Consider the following 16,163-nt stretch of genomic DNA (forward strand, 5'->3'; position numbering starts at 1 on the left):
CCACCACCCACACACTTCCTGCAGGCTCTCTGAATGAATACCTGCTCTTTTTTTCTCCAAGGATTCTCCCCCAGCACTATTCTTATTCCCAGCTTCTGCGACACTTAGCCTCAAAGCTACACGGTGTTGGGAAATGGGGTGTTTCTGCAGGCTGGATGTGCTGGCTTACATCTGTTATCAACTCTAAAGCCATCTCCCAAATATCTGTTCAGGAAGGAAATGAATCAACGATGCTCAGAGTTGGGAGTAACTTCAGAGGTCATTAACTCCTGCTCTTTACCTGACATAGATCCACGTCTACAGCGCTACCAATAAGCCATTGCATGGCCTCCGTGAGAGCTGGTGACAGGACACAGGTACTCTAAACTCCCAGGGCAGCTCCTTCCAATCAGCGGGTACCCACCCCTCTGAACTCCTGCCCACACAATGGGGCTAGCTCTGCCCTCTGGCCTCACACAGAGAAAGTGCCATCCCTCTTCCCTATGATTGCCTTCTAAGTGTTTGGAGACAGCGATCATTTTGCCTTGAGTCACCCCCTTCCGTTTTTTCAGGCTAAACAGTCTCTGTTCTATCCTACGCCCCTCATCACTCATGGTTTCTGTGACATATGAGGGGCATCACCCCTGGTCAACTGTACATTTCTCACTGCCTCCTGCTTTATAGATGGGCCCCAGCCACTGCCAACATCAAAGGCAGCCTCCCCCTCCCTGTGGCTTGAAGCCAAGCTGATGGACACTCGGGAGGAAATGGCAGTGAAGGCCGGCGAGGGGTGGGGGAGCGGGAAAGGGAAGTTTTCAGAGAGAGCAGAACTGGAAATGATGAGAATGCAGGCGCTCCTAAAGCTGTGAGCTGGACTGTGAGCAGCTTAGAGTGTGCAGCCACTGGGAGAGTAGGGCTAGCTCGGCTCTGAGGATATGGGCAACTCTGGAAAGGGCTTTCCTTGTGCAAAAAGCTTCAAAGAGGAACAAACCAGCTGTGCCCATAGTAGTGAATCCCTAATCAGAAAGGTGCTCATTTGAATTATGAAAAATCTCCCTTGGAAATAGTTACCGGCCCCAGTTGAGGGCACAGATCTAAAAAGTCCAAGGTTGCCTGGCTAGCGTGGCTCAGTGGTTGAGTGTCAACCTATGAACCAGGAGTTCATGGTTCAATTCCCAGTCATGGCACATGCCCAGTCATGGCACATGGCTCAGGTTGCAAGGCTCGATCCCCACTAGGGGGCGAGCAGGAAGCAGCTGATGAATAATTCTCTCTCATCATTGATGTTTCTATCTATCACTCCCTCTCCCTTCCTCTCTGAAATCAATAAAAAACTATTTTTAAAAAATGTAAAAGTCCAAGGTTAAAAGACTTTTGAAACTGGTATTTCTTTCTTTCTAAGCCAGACATAGGTGCATATGACTAGGTGATTCTCCATGTTCCATACCAATGAGAAGCTAAAACTAATTGCTAAGGGGGTTGGATTCCTTGGCAGAGCCAGAGACGGGGCTCCTTGTTCAGGTGATTTACCAAGGAAATAACATTGGCAAAAGCCTGGAAGGGAATGAGGCATACAGTATGGGGCAGGAGAAAAGGTAAGCAAAATTGTGGCTTTCAGAAGTCTAGCTCAACCCAACCCCTTTCAAGAAGCTCTGGTGTGTATATTGCACCACCGTTTGTTTGGTCTTGAGGCAAGATGATTGGCATTGTGTACTGTTATGCCAGTAAGTCACTGGCACCCCCCCCCCCAACTCGTCAACTAAGGGCAGGCTCCTGTTTTCAGAGCAGATGTGAGAGTCAGGAGCTGTACCCCAGCAGCAGTAAAGGGGATCTGAGCTAACGGCATCTTTCATAGACATCCTTGCTAATTTATATATGAACCCCACTCACAACTGCAGGACTAGAGTGATGGAAACATTCAGTCAGACCAATGGGGTACAGCCAGATACATAATGGTCCGTGGACAGGGTTTCGACAGTAGGTTCCTGTGCATCCCTTATCCCACTACAGCCACTGATAGTCACTGCTTCCACCGTACAGCTCTATCTAAATAACACAAACAAACAAATGGATAAATACATCTAGTTACAAAATAACATCAACTCTCTCCTCCCACCCCCAAATATAAGTTAAAGTCATAGTGGCAGCAAACAAATGTGGGATCAGGAAATAAATTTTTACTAGGTTCTATTGCATTAAGAGTTCTACAGGTTGGCAAGTCCTTAGGAATCACCTAGTTTCATGGTCGGCAAATCGCGGCTCGTGAGCCACATGCGACTCTTTGGCCCCTTGAGTGTTCTAACGCCACTTCTTCAAAATAGACTCGCCCAGGCCGAAAACCGACTTCTGCGCATGGGCCACGAAGTTTCCATCGCACTGTACGTGCGCGCCCGCACGTGGTATTTTGTGGAAGAGCCACACTAAGGGGCCAAAGAGCCGCATGTGGCTCGCGAGCCGCAGTTTGCCGACCACTGACCTAGTTCAACACTCCCACTTTAGATGAGGAAGCTGAGGCCCATAGAGGCTAATGACCTTGCCCAAGGTTGTGCAACTCAGTCAGCAGAAGACATTAAACCCAGGCAAATATGTTCCTTCTGTGTTTCATGTTTTATTTCTCCCAAGTATAAATTTCCATGGCCACAGAGAATGTACCTGAGTCAACAGAGTATGTACCTGAGTCATGAGACAGTACGTGTTGGGAGATGGAAAGATGCTTTAGCATCCAAAGGATGACATTTTTCGGGATGTTGTTCCCAAATGAACGGGCTTCTATCACAGGTTTTAGATTTATCAAATAATGAACATGTATTTCTGAGTACTGGAGACATCCACTACCCAGTAACCATTCATCTCAGTCTGTATGAACTGGTTTTAAGTCCACTGCATGGGAGAAATGTGATGTATGGAATTTCAAACTCACAGGGGTGATGTCGGCCATTATTTCAGGTTGTAATAGATCGTGGGTCAAATGGCCCTGCTGTGCAAGTTTGATATTTCAAAACCCAGTTCCATCAAACATAAACACTCACACAAAAAAAGAAAAAGCATGCAGCACACTTCCAGATATCTCTAGACCCAGGTGGTATGTTTTTGTTCAGTCGGAGAGAATGGAATACTTGGTGCTTTGAAATATGAATTGCTCTATGGAGCAACATCCTGACAGCTACCAATTCAGTCTTTGGGGGACTTTTTTTAAAATGGGATCTCTTCCTATAAAAATCAGTAGCGAACTAGGATTCACATTACAGAAAATTTTCTCAAACTCATCTCTTCATTAAAGGAAGGACTTTCCGTAAAGAGGGAAAGGGAACCACTGTAGCGAGGAGGAAAGGGACTAGTTCCAATGCAATAAGCCCCCAGGTGGCCTCCTTTCATCAGCAGTTCTGAGTCTAAGAAGTCCCAAGGACAGAGGCACAGACATATAGACTCACCCCATGAGCACCTGGCCTTAATTCAGAGGCCTGTACAGTGGCTTCAGCTTTACTTTGCAAGTAGATGGCATAGGTCAGTGGTCGGCGAACTCATTAGTCAACAGAGCCAAATATCAACAGTACAACAATTGAAATTTCTTTTGAGAGCCAAATTTTTTAAACTTATTCTTCTAACGCCACTTCTTCAAAATAGACTCGCCCAGGCCGTGGTATTTTGTGGAAGAGTCACACTCAAGGGGCCAAAGAGCCGCATGTGGCTCTCGAGCCGCAGTTTGCCGACCATGGGCATAGGTCATTAGAATAGTCAGCTCCCAGCCACTGTCCTATCCCTTCATCACATCAGAAAATTCAATACGTGCCTGAGAGCTTTACTTCCACAGAGCTACCACCTAAGTTCTGCAAACTAGAAGATTCCCAACCAGAGACTGGCACCATGGCAAACTGCCCACCCAGCTTGGCAGAAGTTATCTCTCCAAGCACACGCAAATGCTCACAAAACTTCGAAGCATCTTGAGGAATATGAGTGATCATCTGATTTGCATTAAATATCAGGCCATTTTGACATAAAACTAGGCGGGGAGAATCAGAGACTACACCCATGTGCTGAGGTGTACAGTGTAGATGGTCGTGCAAGGAGAACCTGAATTGGTTCTCAGCCAGGAGCAAGGTCAGGCCTCAGTAGGAAGCTAATGTGGAGTCAACAAACACATCTCTGGTTTATTCTAGCAAACATTTAACAAAAAGTGGGCTTCAGGTAAATGCACAGCTAAATGCCAATCAAGTACATTCAAGGTGTTCAGCTATGAACTCAAAACCCACGGAGGCTGAGCTAAGAGGGGAATATCACAAATTATCCCTGGGTGCTTCTGGCCAATAAGATAAAACATATCCCACAAAAAGGGTAGTGATCAGACCCACATCTTTGGATTTAATCTTACTCTAAATGGACCTTTGAGGAAATCTCTAAAGCCATGGACATCACCCAGGGGACCAATAAGAAGAGAGCAAGCTGACCCTGATTGGGTATGTACTGTGTGTCAGACATGGCAACAGACATACAGGTGTGACCCCAGACATGGGGATACACACATACACACATTATGTGACTGAATGGAGCTACTCCCAAAATGCCAAATTAACACATGCAATTACATTGAAGGCAGTTTTTCTTCCTTTTCTAAGTCTTTCTCTCACTTCTCAAGTTTTTCCCCATAAGAATGGATTGTTTCTATAATCAGAAAGTGTATTATTATTAAAATAATAACAATCATGGGACACATCACCTCATTGCAGGTGGAACCCAGGTCCCTCTACTGAAAAGGGAGGCTGAAAAATGGCCACTAATCAGCTACAGAGTCACCTTACATTTAAAAACTTCAAGCCCACTTACACTCTAAAGACACACTTCAAGAGCTCCCCATGTGCTAAGCAGTTCTAAATCCTAAGAATAAAAAGCTAGTCAAGCCATCATGTTTTACAGGGAGGAGAGACAGAAATAGGCAATGTATAAAAATTATCAGTGGTTAAAGAATTCAAGTATGAAATTGAATTATCTCTAAAGTCCCTTTTAGCCTCAACACTTCATGAGTCTAATGCAAGGAAAAGCAAAACGACTGCTCTAACCGAGGGAGAAGCCAAAATGCCGTTCAGAAGAGGAAGATGAGATTAACATAGATTGTGGTCGTAGGGCGAGGGACTGGCCATGGTCTCCTGGAGAAGGCTGCTAGAGCTGGATTTTAAAAGGTGAGACCGACTTAAATAGATAGACATGGAGAGAGAGGTCCGAATGGTGCGTAAAAAAGGCCTATGAGCAAAGAATGCTGGGTCAGTTCAGGAAAGAGCAAGTAAGGATTTAAACGACAAACCTTTACTGGGTATTTACATCCCTGTATTTGGCACGATGTTTGCAGACCATGTGTTCAATGAGACAAGACTCCTGCTCTCCGCCAGTCCCCCATCTGGAGGGGATGGGAAACGGGCTAGGAGCCCTCCGATGGCAAGGATCCAGTCTGTGTTTATCACACTACAGACTGCCTGCTCCATTTGATTGACGAGGGATGAGTGTGCGTGCACTCACATGACAGACACGCTGTGAGAAATGCCGTATGCCTGGTCCACAGGTCACTCAACGCCTATCTGGGGGTAGGCACAAGGTTCCTGGGTTGAGTTTAGGAGCACGAGCTGGGATGTGGAAGCCAAGATGGTGGGTAAGGAGAGGACATTTAGGCAGCAGAACTGATACAAAGGAAACATACCGGGAGAAGGGAAAGTTTAACATATAATGAAAATTACAAGCCCCACAAACACAGAAGTTGCCTGTGCTCTGAAGCAGTTGGTGAGTCACAGTGTGGAAGAGTGGGAAGAGCGCTGGATTGGAGTCAAGAGAGCCGGTGTCAAGTGCAGACTCGGACAGTACTCCTGCCCGACACTAAGCAGCCCAGCAGCTGGCGTCTGCCACGCACTAGAACTTGACACACCTCGCCTCACTGGGTCAGGGCCACAATCTAAGTGGTAGTATTATCGCTCCTGTTTCAGAGGTGGGGAAAGCGAGGTTAAGGAACTTGCCTAAGATTACACAGAGAAGGGGGGGGCACAACTGTAAGTGCAACTCAGACCTCTCCCCAAAGCCCCCATTTTTCACACACCAGCTCCTCGTGTAATTAGAAGTAACTTCAGGTCACTATGGACTCACCAGCCTTGTGCAAGAATACCCAACCGGTGCACCTCCCAAACCTTACCCTCCATGTCTCTATGAAGCAATGGGATGTGGATAAAAAATATCCCTAGAAGTGCCTCTAACAAGATCTCAGTGGAGAGATCTTTCTTTCCATAAGAAAATAAATGCTCCTCCTAAGAAATCTCAATTTTAAAGTACAAATACCCACGACTATGGAAAGCAGGTTAACCATGCAAACTGAAGGGTCATTTGCATTCCTGAATGTGACAGCAGAGAAGCAACATGGAACAGCCACGTGACAGTCACAAACAGTGGGGATGCTACCTGTCAGCAGTGGTTAACTACTGAACCCAACAGTGACCTCCACTCTAAGAACCCATCTCGGTAAGACTCGGCTTTACCACGGGCTCCGGAAGAAAAGCAGCAGCCGCCTCCCACTTCCTGACTTGTCCTTACAGCGTTACTCATCCACTGGCTCCTATGGTGGGCCGCAAACAGGGCAGGTGGGTTGGACAATAACGTCTTACTAATGTTGATAATAAGCTGCCTTACATCTGCATAGCTGGCACCATGTACAAAAGAATGTTCACCTATATTGTCTCATATGGTTCATCCTCCCAACAGCCCTGTGAGTCAGAAAATCATGTGCTACTCTCATATGTTAGAGGGCCTAGAGAAGGTACAAATTACAACCCAGGAAATAAGCTAGACAATGATGGAGGTGGGATTCAAACCTATGTCTTCCTACTTCTAATCTTAACCTCAGATCAGCCAGCATCATGGCTGGAGAATCCCCACCACCACCACCACCAATCCAACCCCCTCCTCCCTACTCCCCTTCCTCCCACTCTAGGTCAGTGGGGGGATCTCCACTGCATAGACACCGAGGAATCAAAGCCCTCTTCTGCTTTCCCAGGAAGGAAAAGCACGTGCCCACCTGCAGTAGATTGCCCCAGGTGCGGGCTAAGAGTGCACTTGCATGAACTGGAGCACACCTGTGTACATGGCCGTTGGAATTCCACACCTGGCTTTTAACCTCCACAAACAGCCTTTCACTCACCTAGAATCAGGGCTCGTTCACTAATTAAAGAGCATCACGCACTTCATTGCACACCAGCTAAGAACTTGAAATAAGGCAGCTTATGTGAAAGCATTAGCCCTGGAGATGGCACTAGGTATGCTTTATAGAAAAAGAAAAACAGAAAACATAACCCACCTGTGACACCACCACGCCCACACTTAACTTCTCTAGTATGTCAGCCACAGCACTTAGAGATAGAAGCCACTCCGTATGGGACAACCCCAGGCAGGGTCTAGTGAAGACGTCATGGAGAGGGATGTGCAGCAAAGAGAATGAAAGACAGAGCCCAATGAACCCACTTCTCCCACCACCACCTGCAAGGCCTCTGCTCCCTTCTGATGCGGGAGCCCAAGAGTAAGCACACCTGTCCTCCAGGCCAAAAGGACAGGGAGACCAGGGGAATGGGAAGGTCTTGGAACAAACTTGGCATCATGTTCTCTCTTGTAGAGGCTCAACGCGGCTGCTCGCTGTGATCAACGGGTGGAAAAGGCCAGCCTAGCATGTGGGGTGGGGTCTCCTCCGGGTTTCCTGGGGTGCAGGCCCTTTTTGACCCTCCCTGAGTAACTTGAAGATCCAGGCCTGAAGCGCATCCCCTTTTCAGTCCTGGGAAAGTGCATACATCGAGGGGCAGGCCAAGGAGGGACACTCAACCAGGTCAGTCTTGAACTTGGGAGGATGACATTCCACTTACTGAGTAATAAACCGTATCCACAGGCAACCTCACTATTTGAAACACACCCTGGGGTGGTCGACGGCTCAGGTAAGGCTTTACAAGCCGATCTGTAGCCTCTTGGGACCCCAGCAACTCAAATGATGGGCCAAGTGCAAAACAGCAAGCAGCCTGAGGTCAAAGAATCTTTACTTCAAATTGGAACTTGGTCATAAATGGAGAGGAAGCCACTGGTTGATCATGTGGCTATGAGAATGCCTGCGAACGCTGTCCAGGGTCTGCCTGCAGTTTCTCTCTGTGCTGCCCTCTCTCTGCCGTGGCGTTCCAAGTGGGTTCAGGCAGACAGGGGAACCGCTGAGTGCATTCTGAGCTGCATGGGGCACTAGTGGAGCTGAGCGTCGCCACGGCACTAGAAAGCATGGGGTGGAAGACAGGGATGGTTGCAGCCCCCAAGAAGGAGGCATTCCCCCCACCTCTCCCCACGCCACCTAAGGCATCATTTGTGCATGACGTGTTTTAGGATCCTGTTTGCTCTCCTTTAGAAGGGCTTTCAGTACGGCTGGTCCCTTCTCCCAGCTCAGATTCACTTCCTCTTTAGCATACACTACTACAGATTCTGCTGTGCTTTCACCCCTCGAGGTTTAAAGTGGATCATACAAAACAGCTCCCCCAGGAAACAGAGCTCTAAAGGCTGTGAGAGGCAGTGCCCCCTGGCATCCTGAGCCTTTTCGGAATCAGAGACAGCCAACAGCAAGCATCGAGGCTGCAGGCAGAGACTAGTGGTAGCATTAAAAGAAAGTCAGAGCAAGAGGCTGGTAGGCAGTGGATCTGAGAGCAGGTGGAGAATGGATGCACCATAGGAAAGGTAGGGTATGTCTTAATTAGGCAGAGGGCCCCAGACAAGTGCCGATGCCAGAGTCCAGTCCCTCTGCAACTGCTGCACCTGCCATCCCAAACTTACAATGACAATATGACTCACGGCTCTGAGACTCCAACGCTCTCAGTTCTCCCTCAGGCAGCACTGGGAGAAGCAGCCACACTGGGCTTCTGGAGGGTCTCACATACCCGGATGCCCCAGACTTGCCTGGAAGAAGGGAGTTGTCTGCAGCTGCAGTTCCGACCGGCTATGCCAAGTTATGCCTAGCAGCCCACCAAGTAGGTAAACGGAGAAAGAACCCTGGCAGCAGCAGCTCTCTTCCCTCTTGGCCCCTCCAGGAAGCCCCCTCCTGAATTTCACCCACATCCCCTCAGCTTCTCCTCTTTACTCAGCTCCACACTCCTCCTCCAGGCTTTCCAATCCCACAGCTGCTCCCCGCTCCCCACACCACTCCTCTGACATTCACATTGTTAAGCAGTTGTACAGGCAGCAAACCAAGTCTTTCGGTTTCAAGCTGAAGCTCCCAGATAAGCCAGCCTGGGCCACTTCACTCTCCCAGGCACGTCTCTGACCACCCTACCCACGGGCCTCCGCCTAGACCCTCCTCTCTGGCCCAAGCATCCTGGACATCTTTTTGCTTCCGACCTGCCACCGGACCCATGGAGACCTGGCGTTCCCAGCCCCTCCTCTCCCCACTCGGAGCTCTGAATCCACACGAGAAAAGGAAGCAAAGAGACTTCCACACCTTTGCTAGCAGCACCTGCTCCAGCAAGCTCCCAAAGCCACTGGGACCATCCAGGCTGCCTGGGGCCCCACACCCCCTTCTCTGGCGGTTTTAGCTTCAGCCCAGCCCACAGGATGCGGTGCCTGATGGCACTTCCGAGCAGAAAGAGAGGAAAAAAAATGCCACCTCGTCAATGACAAGCTGTTCCAATCAGGCAGCTCAGACACCAAATGCCCTGGACAACAGACAAATCAGGCCTCCTCCCTCTGGTTGGGAGGAGGCCCACTCAGCACATGGGGAGACGTGAACCCCCACGGCAAGCTCCCTTCTCACCCCCCACATCTGACCAGACAACAGTGCTCCCTCCCAGCAGGCAGACTTCTCCAATCAGTTCCAACAACTCTGGCCAACTACCCTCTCCCCTGCTCCAAAGCACAGGGAGACCCCAGACCAAGCAGGAGACCACCGGCGTGGCTCTTCCCAACGGGACCAAGCACAAGAGGAAGCTGAAAACCAAGTACTCACTGTGGTGAAGTCTTGGTGGCCACACTCCTGCCCTTTGAACTTGCAGTAGAGCATCATATCCTTCAGGTCGTGGCCCACGCGATGCAGGAACTCCAGCATGCTGAACTGCTTGGGTCTGTAGTGTTTGAAGTTGGCCTTCTGCCGCAGGGCCTCCAGCACAGCGGGGTCGGCCAGGTGCGGGTCCGGGATCTGCAGGTTCACGTCCAGCAGGGCCAGCAGCTCCCCGGCATGGTACAGGTCATTGGTGGTGAGCCTGGAGAACCGGAAGCCATTGAGGTTGCAAAGGGTCACAGCTGGGAAGACCAGACTCTGGGCCACCACCTCGTCCACCTTGGTGACGTGCTGGTAGGAGAAGTAGTAGGACACCCTCTCCGAGCTCTCCACCAGCAGCAGGCCCAGGGAGCACACGAAGGCCACGGCCCAGAGCACACGCCGGATGGTCAGCGGCCCGTACACGAAGATGTGGCGGATGCCGTGGAGGGTGGAGGTGTTGGCAAAGATCTGGAGGCTAGAGGGCTGCAGGCTGCCCTCGCTGGGGCTCTCCTTGAGGTCCATGGGGACCCTGTGCAGTTCCGCCACTGGCTTCAGGTTGATCAAATTTCAGAGAGTTCCCAGTCCTCCAGCTCAGCTTAAACCTTGCCGTTCAAGGGAGAGAACCCCAGGCGAGCATCAGGCCAGGTGCGGTGAGTTTATCCTGAGAGCCCAGCCGCCAGCTGACGGGGGTGAGTGTTTATATAAAACCCATTCAAACTCTAGCTCCTGATTTTTTCCAGGCGATAAGGAGGGCTGGTTTTATTTAGGGAGACACCAAGGTGATGTGGAAGAGATGTGGGTGGGAAGGGAGAGCTTAGCCAATGGAAATAAAGTCCTCCCCCCTACACACGCCACTAGAGACAAGATTAAAAGCGAGAGCGAGGGAGAAAATGCTTAAAACAAGTCGCTGAGCAGCTCGGAGCCTGTTAACCAGTGCATGATGCCCCGTGTTAACCATCCCGGGGATGTCAGGGCGGCCACGCTGATGCACTGCGGGCGGGCGCAGCGGCCGAGCCTCCCAGCCGCTGCCGCCACCGCTGCCGCCGCCGCCGCCGCCGCCGCCGCCTCTCGGTCCTCTCCCCCGCGCGGTTCTGGACTCCGGATTCCGTTTCTCGCCGCCGGTCTCCGTCCCTCCTCTTCTCCTCCTCCAGGCCCCCTTTTTGAGGCAAAATTCCCAATGCCGGCGGCCGCGGCTCGGAGAGGAGGCAGCGCGCGGCCGCAGAGAGGCGAGGACCAAGGCTGGCCGCCGGGGGCTCGCTCGGGGACTCGCCTCTCCCCGCCTCCCGGAAGAAAAGCGAGACCCTGAGCGCACGGAGCGAGCTGGCCTCCCTCACCCCTCCTCCTCCAGGCTGCTGGGGGGAGGGCGCTGCGGGGAGGGCGGGGGCGGGGCGGGGGCGAGGCCTGGTGGGGGCTGGGGGCCCGGCGAAAGTTTCTTCGTCGCCTCTTTTAAAGGTTGCTCCTGGGGGCTTCTCCCCGAAGGTGGACAACCAGCCCTGGAGTGAGGACGTGACACCCCGCCCCCGCAGATGGCAGAAAGGCACTTGACAAACTCCCTTGAGCCAGGTACGCGGGTGGAGGCAGCATTCCTTTGCACCACGGTGTGTTGTTCGCAGGTCAGTCTCGGCCTGGGGTTTCCAGAGGGGAGATGCTGCAAAAAGGGGAGGAACGGGCAATGAAACAACCACAGTTCCTCTGCTAAAGGCTGGAGGGGTACATTCCCGGGAGCCCGAATCCCCGCCTGCAACAGAAAAGCCAGGCGCCCCTTGCAGCCCCTAGAGAAAGCAACAAGTATAGCCTGCCCCCCTCCCGGGGCAGAGCCTGCAGGAAATTTTAGCTAGGGTTCTAGGTAGGGCTGGCTGCATTCCCTTTGGGGTGTGTGTGTGTGTGTGTGTGTGTGTGTGTTCTGCCCCATATGTGCCAGATGGAAGCACAGCTGGATCTATAGGTGGGAGCGAAGGACTGGGCTTGCAGCCACCTACCTCTTCTTTCCTGAAAATCCACTGGAAGTCCGCCCCTGCTATCAGGTGGGTGTGGCTTGCCCGGGGCCAGGGATCAAATGACTGGAACCTATAGAATCAATGATGTTAAATCTTCACCAGGAGTTAAGGAACAGAAAGTTACAGTGGCCAGCCCAATGCATCCTGCCAAGCTGGGCAAAGCCACCTGGAAGAGCCTTACTGAGCCAACCTTGTGTCCCTGGGGCATGCCAAGCTTAAGGAACGCTCCTTGGGACCTGGTGGTGAAGAAGGCAGCTTAGGGAATGTCCCTCCTGGTAGGTATCTACTCTGAAATCTCTCTCCCTTCCACCAGCCCTCTTGCTAAACCAGATCCAAACTGAGAACAGTGGGGATGCACTTTGAGGCAACACGTGACATGAAATCAGTGGTGTATTGATCTGGGAACAGAAACAGTTAGCACAAATGACAGAGGCTGGTCAACCTCGTGTGCCATCCCAGAGGTCCCAGACCCCTGCCTTGTCCAGCTGCCTGACAGGAGCACAGGGTTTTCAAACTGGGTGCCCAAACTACCTACCTAACAATCTATCCTAGGTCAGGACCTGTGTGAGGGTGCATTATCATCTCCCTTAACCTTGCCATCCATCTTGGCAGGTGTGTGTGGTTGCTACTCCTCATCTATAGATGAGGAAACTGAGGTTCACAGAAGGCAAGTGCCCGGACCAACTTACAAGCTAGTAAGTGCCAGGGTTGGGACTTGCACTCAGGCACGTTTGCCTCTAAAACACAGCTTCAAAAAGCAGATCCAAAACATTTCTTCCAAAATTCATGAAGGGGAGAAGCATTTCGATACCACTTTCCCCATTATACACACACACACACACACACACACACACACACACACACACACACACCTGCTTGCCAGAATCTTACAAGGTTATATAGAGGCTTTCACTGGGTTCCGTCATCTAAATGGTCTCAACACTTTACTATCTCAAGGCTGTGTCCTTGAGGCAGCTTCTAGAGTGGGGAAGGCAAGTGGAATGTACATCTTAAGGGCATGGGAAAGGGAGAGGGGTCTCTGATTACCAGGCCAGCTCTTGGGTCAACGGACAGGCATATCCAATGAATGACCTCCTCCAACACTCCACCCCTCATGACTGCCCTTAACACGACCCCCTTTTCTGCAATATGACCTGCGCGGGGTTTCAATAACATGGAGATGGCTCGTTTTTGTTTTTTGGGTTTTTTTGGCAGCTATTTGGTTGCATTGGAAACAGATACCACAGCAGCCATCTAGGCACATTAAAGAGGAAATACTGATGAAGATGACGAGTCCCCAAATAAGAAACCGTTTCTCCGCAGAAAGCCCCATAATCCGAACCACTGACTCATGAAGTCCTCTAGGTTGGGGATCACATCACTCAGGGCTTTCATTTGTGTCTTCACGTGCCTGACTCAAGATGATCCGTTAACAGGCTCTTCAGGTATGAATACACAGCACCTGCTTGGATGGTGGCACAGGGGCCTCCCTGCACGGCAGTAACAATGTTCGAGGCTGTCCTCTTCCGGAGGACAGCTTTTCTCAGAGACATTTCTGAGTTTAATCAAGACAGGCTTTGGCAGCTATGTATAAGGCTTGCTGGGTGGACTCAGTCCGGGTGTGCATGTGTGCTATAATGTCCTCCAGGCCCATGGAGGGGACAAAGACAGCAGCCAAATGAAGTGTCCACCTGGCCTTGAGGACAGGGAGGTTGGCAGCTTTAGGAGCTTGACCTGGTTATGCATACCATACATGATGCCAGGGAGGCAGCATGGTCAGGTGTGAGGCGATGGACTGGGGTAGGATATGGTGACCAGTACCCCCACTTTCTCCCCTCTTTCAGTGGTGCGTGTTCCGTTCCAAGTATAGTGCATCTCAACAGGCCCAGTATACAGCAGGGCAATGGGATCCCAGTGGAGACTTAGTTCCCCCTCTCCCCGGGGTACCAAGTAACTCACCCATCCTGGGCAGTGGTGGGAGCCAATTCAAGTCCAACAGGAATCCACAATTTGGGGTTCGGTGGGTGAAGGAGGGCACTTTATTCGGTGCAAAGAGGTCAATTGTGATACGTCACAGCTGTGGAACAGCTCAATGGCATTAGAGCTCAATTTTGAAATAGCACAGCTGTGGCGCTGAACCGCTAGGCGGTGAAGGGGCTCCAGGCATGGCCCAGCTCTTCTCAGCTCGTTCTCCCAGGCCTTCCCTGGGGAGAAAGTGCACTCTCTACGCAACGCAACACGTTCCCGCTGCTGATCCCTGCAAATGAGGACCCAAAATCCTCACAGTCCAAAAAGCACTGTCCTGATTGGCTGGAGTGGAGCCACTCTGATTGGTCAGTGAAAATTCAAATGAGGATCTAGCTACACAGCTCCGATTGGATGAGGAAAGTCTCAGTCCTATTGGTTGAAATGCGGCTCCAGCCCTGGAGTGGCTCAGTGGTTGAGTGTGGACCTATGAAGCGTTTCGATTCTAGTCAGGGCATAGGCCCCAGCTGTGGGCTCCATCCCCAATAAGGGGCCTGCAGGAGTCAGCCAGTCAATAATTCTCTCTCATCACTGATGTTTTTATCTCTCTCTCCCTCTCTCTTCCTTTCTGCAATCAATAAAAACATATTCCAAAAAAAAAAATACGAATCCAAAGAACTCCTTTATTAGGTTGGTTCAGAGGACAGGAAACCAGTTCCGGCTTCTCCCTCAAGTGCGGCTTGCAGGAGAGACCCTATTTCAAAGGGGCAGCTAGGCTCCGTTTTTAAAATTTCAGCCCAGTTAGCGACCAGGAGTCTTTCTTGGTAGGCATCTTCTTTCTCAGGGTCCACATGGCTGAAGTGGTTTTAGCTGTGAGTAATTTAGTCTGTTGCTTTTATTCCATTTTTCCTTTCCACTACCCAAACTGCTTGCAAGTTTTAGGGGAGAGGGAACCTCCATTCAATGTCATGTTCTTTTGCCCAGTCTTCTACATTGTGACCTTTGGAATGGGACACACACACCCCCAATCACTGTCATTCAACTTGGGTGTCCCTCGATACTCCTCACCTTCTCTAACCCCATCACAGTGGCCAGCTGCTTCGCACAGCAACAGGGGAAAGCTTAGATTGGGCCAGGTGCCGTGTCCGCACAAAGCAAGGTATATTTGGAGGGAGCAGGCTCATATAACCCATTTGCTAATCTCTTACAGTTGGGAATTCCAGTGGATGGCCCCAGACGCCTTTGGCCGTTGCCGTGGGTACTGTTTAGAATACATAGGATCTGCTGTTACTGCATTAACCAAATTACTGTATTTCAAAGGCAATCTGGCATCCCTGGCATTGTGCCTTCCCACCCAGGCGCTACAGTGGCCACTCTTCCTAGGCACCCAATCTCCTCTACCTACTGACCATTGCCAAGGCTCATACCTGGGCTAGGGCCTGGGCTTCCTGGTGGCAGGGCGTGGCAGAGCATTCTGAGCCAGGACATGGAAGACAATGAAAACTGCCTCGGGCTCTTGCAGGCAAACCCAGAAGTCTTTGTACCTGTCCTGACTTCCCCAGGGAATATTAATGGTTATCCCACCCCTTAGCCTCCCATTGTCTAAGCCGTAGGTTAATCTCTTTAGAACTGCCCAACCATCGGGTGCAAAGGGTTAATGGCCAGGGTGCCTGAGTGATCACCAGCCCCAGCCAAACCGCTCTGAGTTCAGCCCACTGGCTGCTGCGGTTTATTCCTGCTTCCAGGTACCTGTTTACCAGCCGGCAGTAGAAACTTCCCTCATTGCCTCTCTGCAGGCCACAAGGACCACCACAGAAATAGGGGCCGAGATATTTGAAGTATCTACATACTCTACAGGGCCTAGCAGCACCTGCATCTCTCAAGATAGTGGGCTGGTGGTCAGAGTGCTCCTCTGCTTGCCATTCCTCAAAGTGGGAGTTTGAGCCATGGCAGAGGTAGTAGGTCAATGAAACAAATTCTCCATTCACCCCTTGATGGGAAGTGAAGTTCTTACCAAGATATGCTGTTCCTTCCAGAGAGGCTCTCCCTGGAGGAGTGCGGTGCACACTGCTGGGAGCTATTGCTGTTGGGGAGCGTACAGGTTTCTGCCTCCTTCCAGAGCTGGGACCAAAATCCTAGGGGTACTCTCCCCGTCATCTCTGCCACAGAGCCCAGCCCATAGCTTCGGGAGTCACAGACACATC

At 51.0% G+C, this 16,163-nt stretch overlaps 1 protein-coding gene across 1 annotated transcript in view; it reads right to left on the reverse strand.

Moving 5' to 3' along the window:
- Window positions 1–10,519, reverse strand: part of ASIC2 (acid sensing ion channel subunit 2) — a gene marked incomplete at its 5' end in the record, with an annotated part of 840,739 nt that extends 830,220 nt beyond the window's left edge. Inside the window, one exon of the mRNA XM_079799147.1 lies at window positions 9,965–10,519. Coding sequence (XP_079655273.1) covers window positions 9,965–10,519 — 555 coding nt within the window. The remainder of the gene's footprint in view (window positions 1–9,964) is intronic.
- Between the last annotated feature and the right edge of the window lie 5,644 nt (window positions 10,520–16,163).

The sequence above is a fragment of the Cnephaeus nilssonii genome (genome assembly GCF_951640355.1).
Source record: "Cnephaeus nilssonii genome assembly, chromosome: 19".
Taxonomy (NCBI): domain Eukaryota; kingdom Metazoa; phylum Chordata; class Mammalia; order Chiroptera; family Vespertilionidae; genus Cnephaeus; species Cnephaeus nilssonii.